The 11,834-nt window shown below is 36.7% G+C and overlaps 1 protein-coding gene and 1 long non-coding RNA gene across 2 annotated transcripts in view; both read right to left on the bottom strand.

The window, feature by feature from the left end:
• Positions 1-2,422: 2,422 nt before the first annotated feature.
• LOC117945375 lies at positions 2,423-7,738 on the bottom strand. The gene is made up of 5 exons (XR_004656788.1): positions 7,724-7,738; positions 7,363-7,687; positions 6,870-6,964; positions 5,256-5,332; positions 2,423-4,132 (listed from the first exon to the last, which is right to left on the bottom strand). It is a non-coding gene; the product is annotated as an uncharacterized LOC117945375 (long non-coding RNA).
• A 990-nt stretch (positions 7,739-8,728) lies between these two features.
• The window catches only part of trpm7 (transient receptor potential cation channel, subfamily M, member 7), a 30,722-nt gene continuing 27,616 nt past the window's right edge, over positions 8,729-11,834 (bottom strand). The window contains exons 34-37 of the mRNA XM_034877871.1: positions 11,726-11,832; positions 11,316-11,367; positions 11,003-11,109; positions 8,729-9,725 (exon numbers count right to left, since the gene is read on the bottom strand). Of these exons, the coding sequence (XP_034733762.1) occupies positions 9,613-9,725; positions 11,003-11,109; positions 11,316-11,367; positions 11,726-11,832 (379 nt within the window). The 3' untranslated portion in view covers positions 8,729-9,612. The remainder of the gene's footprint in view (positions 9,726-11,002; positions 11,110-11,315; positions 11,368-11,725; positions 11,833-11,834) is intronic.

Here is an 11,834-nt window from a genome sequence, read left to right as displayed (position 1 = left end):
TAATCTGTAGTGAATTCAGGGTTGTGATTTCAAGATTTCAACTGAATGTTTGCACATACAACCCCCCCACCCACACACACACACACACACACACACACACACACACAAACACATCAATACTGACGATTTGTCACTTGCTCCTTAAGATTGTAAAAATGATCTCAATGCCTTCAGAAATTTTGGAGTGAGTGACATCAGCTTGCATATCTATTTGCATATTTAAGTACTAAAGCACAGGTTTATGCACAGAATCATCTTGCTCTTTCAAGTTTTGTATTTTCAAATGTGCAGCTGAAACACTTCATTTCAATTTCCCCACAGCTTTTGGTTTTGATTTTAAAATTGTCAGCTGCCTTTTTATTCATGTGTTTACCTAAGTTGTGTATGTGGTATAGAGCTAGTGTACAATGTATAAATTAATATATTATATTTATATGAAATGAAACTGTAAGCAGTGGCCCCTTTTTCTAACTGATCCGCAGCTAATTCAGTTGTTTCATTGTTTTCAAGTCTGTCCTGGATTCATGTGAAATCTTGTGATTTACAAGAGTTATCAGAGCTGAATAAAGAGCTCAAGACAGCTCAGTGGTGCTAGATATTTTGTGAAATGTTTCTCATATCAATCTAAACCAACCAGGGACCAATCTGACTTCATACATGTTGCTATTAGAACAAACAGTTGTTATGGCATCCCCCCCCCCACACACACACACAGATCTATTAAACATGATTTTTTTTTTTACATTGTTTGTCTATTTATTAGTCACTTTTTTTATAATAAAAAAGAAGCAATCATGGAGTTTGAGGTTCTTGTGTCAGGAGTGTGTTGGTGAATATGAATACTAAAGGATCTGCCCTCCTTTCATGTGCAGACATATTGTCATAAATAAGAAATGTTTGGCTGTCTGCCTCTGTGCACCTCTGACCATCCCAGTGCTCCGGTTACGCCTAACTGAGTCAAGAGAGTCCTAAACATAAAGGCTGTCTAAGACCTAACCTTTGGAATATTTTTTGCTGAATAAGCTATACAACTACATTAACACTGCCATTAAGCTACAGTACTTTACATTTTAAATACAGTACAATTATTCAAGTACTGTACTTTAAATAAAAAGATATATATATATAAAAGCACCATATACTTATTTTTACATTAACTTCATAATATTGCATATTAACCCTACCAAATATATTTGACAGCTAATTTGAAGATTATTCAAACAGATAAGATAAACATATTAGTTTTACTTGGACCAGCTACAATGTCCTGCTTGCACAGTAATAGTTGGCAAAAAGGCCCTTTTCAGATTGTTTTACTATGTGCTGCTTATACTTCTATACTTGTACTGAAGAACACTGAGTAATTGTTATTTTTACTTAATCTATTCTTTTAAATATATCTTGGTCTTCAAGTCACACCTTTAAGTTTGTTAAATATGAGGTAATTTTATATTCCAAAACATAATTTGTCTGTTCAACAGTGGTTAAAGACATATTTTATTTCAGTCACAAAATTGTCTATTACAAATGTGTGTGTGCCATGATGCTGCAATGAGGTGAGTGTTTCTGCATCTCTGACTTATCTTACACAGACAAAGAGCCCATGTGTTCATATTTTTATTCAGTTGGAGTACTGAAACTGATCATTTCCCACAGAATGCACTCGCCCTCATAAAGTATTGTCTCCATTACGGTCACAACACACCGCGTAGTGAAAACAAGAACCATGGCAACTTATGATGTGGAAATGTGTGTTTCCTGTTGATAGTTTTTTCTTTACGGGGGAAACCCTAACAGTGTCGTAAACATCAGACAAATCTCTTATTGTTATGTTTATTTTATGGCTTATATGGTGCAGAGATTACATGGACAGCAGTCCTCTGTAACTGCTTTGAAACTCAATCTAGAGGGCTTACAGAGCTAAAGTTTAGAGCCACAACATGTGCTTTTAATGGTTTCATTCCATAAACGGATTGATGTGTTAACTGTCAACAAACCCCAGGAAAAGTCTAAATTAACTGTGAATTGGCAAATATTATACTTTTTCCTCAACTACTTTTATTTAACACCTAAAAGTTACTTTGCAGATTCAAGTTTTTAAACCTATGATGAGAGTATAAAATATGAACAGTTTTTTAGGTACATTAACCTAACTAACATTATAGGAATTTGTTAAAACAGGAAGCGATGGTTTGTGTTTCCATCCCATAGCAATTCTATCTGGTGAAAACAGTGGAGCAAGGGAACAGGAACAGTTGAGGAAGTCTGGCTGATCGTTGGTTGATTGCGTCAGTCACTGTGACGCGGCCGGTACTGTCAGCACAGATCACCACACACACAGGAATTTGACTACAGACCTGCGTAGCCTTCTACAACGAGGCACTGTTAAATAAGAAGTGTGACCATTGTCAAGTTTTTTTTTAGTGATATTTTATTGCATTTTAGGAAAAGCTGTTTTGTTGGAATTGATCACAAATTAGACAGCATTATAACAACATAAAAAAGCTGTATCTTATATGTAGCATTTGTCATGGATTTAATGTTTATCTTAGTTGCTATAACGCTATGATAGTAACAGAGATGGCAGTGCCTAGCAAAACACCATCCAGGTGATTGTCTGTTTATATATTTAAAAAGATAAGACTTGTATGGCAGGTATGGATATTAAATAGAGCAGTTAAAAAAGAATGAGTCTGTGTTCATGAAGTATTTAAGAGTTTACATTTCAATCTTAAAATACAGACATTGATAGTTGTATGAACACCTTAATGTTGATGGAAAGTGCTTTGAAAAAATTAAAAGCTCAATATATCTTTCCAAATCAGGGGGGAAATTAGTATCACATTATGTCTGATCATCCAAAAATTAAAAAAGTAGTTCAACATTTTTGGAAAGGCGCTTATTTCCTTTCTTGCACAGAGTTGGTTGAGATGATTGATCGCATACCAATCTAACGTCTGGATGGTAAATACACAGCTACAACCGGTAGCTGGTTAGTTTAGCTTAGCATAAAGACTGGAAACTGGGGGAACAGCTAGCCTGGCTATGTCCAGAGATAACAGAACCCGCCTAGAACCTAAAGCAGACTAATTAACATGCTACTGTATGTCTTGTTTGATCTGTACAAAAACCATAAGTATAAGAATTACAATTCAACATTTTACAGAGAGGTTATGTACCGGACTATTTCTTAGCCTGGACCAGTAGTGGAGATTCCAGGAAGTTACTGGTCCAAGCCAAGAAATAGTCCAGCACATAACCCCCAGTCAATGTATGCTGCCATTTTTACGCTCTGGTTTTTGTACAGATTAAACAAACTAGAAATAACAAGTTAATTAGTGAGCTTGAAAGGTGCTGGTTGATGGACTGTGTTGACAGGACAGAGCCAGGATAGCTGTTTCCCCCTATGTTTCCAGTCTTTATGCTAAGCTGACGATAGCTCCATATTCATCGTGCAAACGTAAGAGTGGTATCGATCTTTTCTAGCCAACTCTTGGCAAGAAAGCGAAGAAGCATATGTCCAAAAATGCCAAACTATTCTTAAAAATGTGTGCCTAATTATCTTCCGGACCTTACACTTTTGGAGTCCAAACAGAGAACAAGTAATCATGGAAAATATATATGTGTCTAGGTGAAGAGTTATATTTCTTAATTGTTCTATTCCTGAATAAATGCAGCTCTAAGACGTTTTATTTGTGATTAAATGCCAGACGGACATGATGAAAGTAGTTCATCAGGCTCCAGTCAGCTGAAAAGCTTCTAGACATCGTGTACCCACTACATCATTTTTAGTGTGTACATTCATAAACAGAAGAGCAGATCAGTGCCTGGCTCCTGAGAGTTGCTCTCATCATCTTCTCATCTTTGTCTGTATTCACAGTGAAGATATATGGTCAGATCTTCTCATGGATGACAGTGAGACTTTAAGGAATTTTGCTTTTGGGCCATAATTATGTTAAAACTAAATTTATGTTTGAAGTCAATTTTGTATTCAGATAAGCAGCCATAAAAAAACAGACCATTGTTCTTCCAGTGTGAATACAGCTGTTGTTTTAGCCTCCATCTTCTAAAACATAGTGGTCTTCCCAGCTTTTCCTCCTTGGCCCATGTTCTTCTTCACCAATTCCACCACCTGAAAGAACATTTTTGAAGTGTTTAGTTTCAGGTTTATTTTTCTTGTCTGTTGACTTATTTTTAACCATGCAGTGTAGCTCTGGGGATGGCATTATATCTGTCAGCCCCAGCTTTGGTACAAACTAAAATATCTTAACAATTGATAGATAAATTGCTATGAAATTTGCTACACACATTCCCCTCAGGATGAATTGTAATCACTTTGGTGATCCTCTGACATTTCGTCTGTCCAAGACTTCAGTTTACAACTGAATGAGCCTCAGCTCGACTTTGTGATTAGTGCTAATTAGTAAATGTTAGCATGCTGACGCTGTAAACTAAGATGAACATGGTAAATATTATAAAGCCTTACAGAGGTGCTGACATGGCAGCAGACTTGTTTATTATGGAATATAAAATAAAATAGGTTTACTTTGATTTATGTATTCTCTATATTCATGTGTGTCCCACTGTCCCATCAATTAGCCAGAAGGGTGAACATGGAGACTTGATCCTGGTATTCCCCTGTTTCACTGTCTGAACAGACCACTTTGGTAGACAGAAACTTCCGTTGCAAAATAGAAACTTTGTAATATCGAAACAAAAACTAACTCACATATGTAATGTTTGTCTAAAGTATTTTGGTGTGGAGCCCAAACCAAAATACCTGACAGTATGACGGACTGCTGTGAAGAACGCAATTGAGTTCAACATGGAAAGTATTGGTTGACTGCTTTTTATACCAAAAAATACGTTTTCTAGATTTAATAATATTGTTATTGAGATACAAATGTTATGACCTTAAGTTATGATTTGAACAGTTAATTATCAATGAAGGAAGATGTTGAAGAGCACTAAAATATAAGTCAAGAAAGTCAACTAATGTGTTTACACAAGCAAATTACCAGCAGTCTCTTAAAGTTAAAATTTATTTCATTTAAATGGCACTTTAAAAAGCAAGTTTTTCTTAACAAATGTGCTTCACACAGACATAAGAATACACACACACACACACACACATAAAACTAGATTTAAACAGAATATTCTTTATATGTTTGCTTAAATAACCGGTTATCTTTTTATGCCTAAAGGTAAATAACATGACACTTACTATACAGATACACCGTATCTATCTCACTAACCTCATCAGGATTAGGAAAGGATCCCGTCTTAAGCTTGGAGTAGACCAGCTTATCATTCACTGACACCTCAAAGCTGCCTGTGGGGGTGTATGAGACAGCGAAAATGAAAATGCATCTATGTCGATTCCATGTAATGTAGTTCATCATATTACACATATTTTCCGCAAGAACAGTACAACCACAAAAACGGTAGGCCCATATCTCCAAGACTGGGAGCAGTATTTTACTGCTAAAAGACAAAGTTAGGACAATATAAACAATGAAACCTGAGAACAAAAACAAGTAAAAAGAACATTTTGACATGTAAAAACGTTTGGGACATTTTTGGCAAATAACCACAATTAGGACAAGGACACAGGGTTGGAACTGAAAAGGTTTTTATCAACCACTGAGTCTTTAGAAAGGTAGATATCACACACAATGCATTGCAGTTCTGCATTTAGTGCAAGAAAATACATCCGGTGGCAGGTCCTCTAATACACCCATGGGTGGCAGTAATGTAGACCTACAAGCGGGAAAATTCAGTATGATGACCAAAGAAGGTAAATTGAATAAATAGCCTAGGTTTTGGCGTGTTAACAAACAGTTAAAAAAAAAAAACAATTGATAGTTTGAAATGTTACTGAAAAATCAGTAGGCTAAAGTAACTAAAGTCAGTTCATATTTTGTTGTTGATTTTTTATTCCAAACATTATATGTGGGAGAAATACATGGACAAATGCTGTTTTTGCTAGAGCCCGTAGCGTAATGATCAATCATGATACAGAACTTCGTAAAGCAAGAAACTCATGCAGCTAATTACCAAGCCTCACTGAAATGAGTCTGCAGGTATTTCTGATGATTTGTAAAAAACAAAAAGCAGTATTATTACTTTTATAAATACAAATTTATACAAAAATGAGGCAAAATGTAGGCGTACAATGAGGAAAAAGCATGACATAAACTGGCAGACGACCATAAAAACAGGGACAGAATGCCATAGATAATTATATGAAAATAGGATGAAAAAGGAAACACAGGAAGCAGGAGCGCCTGACGTATATTTGGGGCATGCAGGTGCATTATGGAGCTAGAGTTTTTTTCTTTATTAAATGCGAGAAAATAAATGATCTAAGAGAAAACAAAAATGTTTGAGACAAAAAGTTATCACACTGATAGTTAAAAATTATTTTATGAAGAAAAAAATATTTGAGAGAAAAAGGTTTCATACCAATAGCAATAAATAACAATATTTGAGACTAAATATAAATTTGAAATTTTTAAAATTATTTCTGAGGGGAAAAAAACTCTCTCTCTCTCTCGCTATTGGTATGAAAACCTTTTCTCTAAATTATTATTTTTCTCTCATAAAATGCTTCTTCGCTATATCTTTTTCTCTCAGATGATTTATTTTATTGCATGTAATGAAGAAACCAATCTTGCTCCATAATGCGTTCCATCCTGCCTCACCCTCTCACTCTGCTCTCCGTGCTGTTGTAACATCAAAGACGGTTTCTCTTTGCTAATAGAGCTAAGGGGAAGTGAACGAGGGACAGTCAGTGGGGGGGGGGGAAGAGAACGTTGTATTTCTAATGAAACAGCCTTCAAACAGTGATGAAAGAAAGCTCAGCTTACCTTGCCTCCCTGTTTTTCCCGTCACATTAACCCCAGGAACCTTCCGGACGACACGGGCTAGTTCCTGGAAGCGGCGGGAATAACCTCATCCTGCACTGTGGGACGAAACAAGCCAGGGAGAAAACACATTTATAGACGTATTATTGGCACACAGAAAAGTGCACAGTACCCATAAAAAGGACTTTTCAAGCGGCTGGTGCGATGCAAAGTAGCCCTATATCTGCATTTCTGTCTAACATTATTTAAATTGGCTATGTAGTTTACCCAGATATGTTGGTCCCTGAGAGTGTTCGGAAACTTAAAGTTAGTTAAACTGAAAGTGTACAGCTGTATCGCATTAACTGATTTATGATACATGGACGTTACGTCCTGCCAGTTGTACTAAACGTTATATAACACACACTAATTTGAAATTAAAAATGAAGAGCCTATGTTAATTTCTTACAGTGGGTCCTAAGTACAATATTCATCAGCACAATATAGTTACACTTACCAATATTCAACGGAGACGTTAGTCATGTTTCTGCGGATTTTTGGACAAGGCTTTTGATGAGCTGTAAACTTTCAGTCCGTCAATAATGAGCTGAATAAAATGCAGAGTCATGATGGGCTATTATAAAGTAAACCACACCCAATGGGAGGTAACAGTCCGCACTTTGCATCATACCAGGCCAACAGCATTATTTACGATTATTGTGTGTTTGAAGTGCAATTTCGTTCTTTTCTATTGTGTTATGAAGTTAGCCTACTGGCTGAAATTCCTACCGTTAAATATTATATCCCAATGCTATTCCAATCGAAAGCAATTATAGCAAAACCTACTCTAAAGTAAAATAAATAACTAAATCAAGTACTTGATTTAGTTATTTATTTTACACAGGATCCTGTGACAATCTGAATGTCCTTTAATTAACTAGAAGGGCAGAGCGCAGACATCCGCAGGCAAACGGAGGCCATGTTTCATGGAAATTGGGAAGTACATTTTCTGTGATCCTACTACACGTAAACACAACAAACAGACATCGGACACCGAACCGAAAACAACGTCCGTACGTGGCAAAAATGATGTCTTCACGGACAGTAGGAATGATTACTGCGATGTACTCTTGCAATGTAGCCTACATGTAAACAAGTTGTGTGAAGATATATACTGTAAAGGCAAAAGTAATTGTACAAATGCACAATCCAAGCCGAGAGCTAGCCAACAGCGTCCTTAGCTTAACCATCCCACTATCTCACAGGTGAGCAGTCTATCAGTTTGGTCCGAGGCAGCTGAACAGAGGTCGCTGTGTTGGATTTAAATACCAGCAGCTGCTTTCCAACGGAAGAATCTGAGGACTCTCTGTTCATTATCTCCTTCTGCAGGCACACTGTACTTTCACGAATCTACCAGCCTCCTTTAAATGCAGGACTTCACTGCTCTGCTGATAATGGACTCAATGTGATGGCAACATCTACTTAATGACAGTCCTCGAAGTTTTCATACACGAAAACATGGGTTGGAAAACAAAACACCTCAATGTCCACAAATATTTTCAGAATATTAATTAAATAACTATTTTCTATCTAAAGGCTCAAAATAGGGATGTATTCAAATTGATTTACAGTCCAAACGCAAAATATGTGACAAAGAAAAAGCAAAAAGTCCTCACAATTGGGCCAAAATGAAGTTTGTGAAATGAGTTTCATATTAACAGAAGGAAAGATTAGTTTTGTATAATGCAAAAAAATCAGAATTTTAGAAAACAATCTCAAATTTGAGTGAATAGTGTTTCTTTAAAGCACCCTGCTTAACAGCCCTTATATTGGAATCTGAATAATGCGCCATCCATTGAAACAGTCATTCATCAAAACTTGAGCAATGTTGCTAAAGCCTTTTAACATTTTATTTGTTTAAAATTATGTCCAGTACAAAATGTATATAGCAATACCCTTATGTCTGTCAGTTCCCCTAAATAAAATATTTCAATCTGTTCTGTTCAGCTCATGCCAGATAACAGTATCTATAAGATACACTAGATTGTAATTTGCTCATACAATAGTTGATGACAAAGATATAGCAATAGTACCTTTGTAACAATAAAAACTATCAGCAATATTTTGGTGGACACACTTTCAAAACAATAAAATTACATACATTGTTCTGTAAAAGTTGCATTGCAATCTGCCCATACTTTACAAGATTTTCTAATTCATGTATATCTGTTCATTAACTAAGAGACAAAAGGTTGTGATACAATTCTTTATACATTTATAAAAATGATCTGGCGGCAAACTGCATCGTAGCAGTGACTGAATCTCAGCAGGCTGTCCTCTCTGGAGCTGCTGTAACAGATGTACAATGCACTTTGATTTGTTGTTTTTTTTCTTTTTCTTTTTTAAACAAGGCAATTTCTCAAACTTCATAATAAATAATAAACCCTCTGCAATGATATTGTACCTGTAGATATATATTCAGTTCATATATATATATATATACTGTATATATATATTCATAAACATGTAAAAAAAGAAATGTTCTACAAAACAAAAGGTTAAGATGGTTGAATTGTGTTTGACACAGCATTTTGGTGTGTTAAACAAAAACACGACACAGTTTGCATGCACTGGCTCCCATGGAAACAGGTGTGTGATTCTTCCAGTTGATTGGGAAAGCCTCTCTGCTCCTTGGCTTTGACCAACATCAATCAGAACAGTGTCTCCTTGTGATCGTTCACTAACTCTCTCTTTTGCTTTAAACCTATCACAGCATCACCCTCATTGATTGGCGGGAATCTTTGACACCGCCCCCTGGGTTGGAAGGGTCTTCTTGTGGGAACGTCACCTTATCTGGAGTGTAATCATTCCGCTTTAGATCTGGAAGAAGGTGGGGGGAAAAAGTCAACATGTTGCAACAGATTACAATTTATATGATCTTAGATTTGTGTTTGTAACCCCTGTGGTCAGAAATCTGTTTTGCTCATTGTTCCCTAACTTGGATGTTTGATTTTTCATGTGCAGAATGAGGTATGTGCAGAGTTTGACGCTATAAAATGTGATTTTCAATTTCATCTGCTGAAGAAGGAAGGTTTCTCTGGGCTCAACTCAAGACGTATGTCAGCATGATTTTGAAATCAGATCTTCTCTGGAAGCCTGCCCAGTACAAAACAAACCACAAATGTGATGTTGAAACTTAAACCTCCAGTACACATACACTGAGAATGGCCTTTAGAGTGAAGCAGTTAAACTTTTCAGAGTTTTTACAGGTTTCACCAAGACACACTTAGGACTTTTTAAGAACATTATGAACTGAAATGTAAAACCTTTATTAACTAGGCCCTAAATTCAGCTTTTTCAAGCTAACTGTCGCTAAACTTACACTTCCCCATAGCTGAAGAATAAAAGCCATTTAATGTCTGTGGTACCAAAAGAGACATGCGCCAATAACACGAACGCTGATTGGCTGCAGTGATACAGCTAATTTATATTTGGACTAGCAAAAGAAAGAACTACAACACCAAGGAATATAACAAAATAAATTAAAAAAAATTAGAAAATTAGAGCCTTGCATGAATGTAGGAAAATTAATTAGTTTATAAATATTATAACTTACAAAAGCATGTGTCCGCTGGTCTTAAAAAATCTGAAATTTCAAAATTGTAGGCCTTAACCAATCTTAATTTTGCTAAAGTGTTATGTTCTAGTAGATTTAAATAATTTTAGATTTTTCATTGAGGAAAAAGTTAGGTGTTAACTTACTAAATCAAGAAATTATTAATAGTTAATTGAACTTTTTATGGAAAACCATAACTGGCATAAGAAGTATTCATCATCCATCCATCCATCCATCCATCCATCCATCCTCGGCCGCTTATCCGGTATCGGGTTGTGGGGGGAGCAGCTCCAGCAGAAACCCAAAACTTCCCTTTCCCAAGCCACATTAACCAACTATCTCTAAGGGAGACACTAGCCACCTCCTGGGGAAACCCATTTCAGCCGCTTGTACCCTAAATTAATATTCAAAGCAGAGTAATTTTATGTCTTGGAACACATCTGGAGGGGCTCTAATTCTCCAAATGCTGTCTTAAAGCTTGAAGATTTTGAGGAAATTTGTGGTGTCATTTAGTTTAAAAATACTGAACAAGACACCCCACCTGGAAGTTTGAGTTTCCGACAACATGAGTTGCAGTGGTGTTTTGCTCGGAAGTTCCTTATGGCATCATCCCCCAGGTTGGCAGGTCCAAATATCATATCATAGGATCTGCAAAAGTCACACAGTGGTCATATAGTGAAAAATGACTAGAAAAAACAGCTGATAAGAAACTGTAGGGCTGCTAACGATGAATTGGTGTTAGATCAACTAATCACTTAATTGTTTCAGCTTTACAATATTGAGCAACAAAAAGCTAAAAAAAAAGCATTCAAAGGGTGAATGCCCCGTGTGACAATTTGAGAGAGCTCACTTACCCCTTCTCACCGCTCTTTATAACGGATGGATCTGTCAGAATCTCTCCAACCCCTACACACACACAATATCACACAAACACAGAGAGAGAGAGAGAGAGAGAGAGAGAGAGAGAGAGAGAGAGAGAGAGAGAGAGAGAGAGAGAGAGAGAGAGAGAGAGACAGACAGACAGACAGACAGACAGACAGACAGACAGACAGACAGACAGACAGACAGACAGACAGACAGACAGACAGACAGACAGACCTTAATTATCATTAGCTAAGGCAATGCAAAAATGACATTAATGTCAACACATTTGTCACATGCAGGAAACAGAGGAACTACAACTCCCATATGCATGACTGAACAACAACAACATTGACTGCATTTTAATGGATCCGGTTTGGCAAAGTGTGTTGAATGTTTTTACCCTGCAGGTCGAGCACCAGCAGCTCTCCGCGGGTGTACTCGTAGGTCCAGTGGCTGAAGGCCAGCATGGTTTCCTCCAGGAGGTTGGTGGGGACGATCTCATCTCCGTT

This window comes from Etheostoma cragini, chromosome 1, assembly GCF_013103735.1.
Source record: "Etheostoma cragini isolate CJK2018 chromosome 1, CSU_Ecrag_1.0, whole genome shotgun sequence".
NCBI classification, from domain to species: domain Eukaryota; kingdom Metazoa; phylum Chordata; class Actinopteri; order Perciformes; family Percidae; genus Etheostoma; species Etheostoma cragini.
The sequence above is the reverse complement of the archived record's forward strand: the minus strand, read 5'-3'. Positions and strand labels throughout refer to the sequence as shown.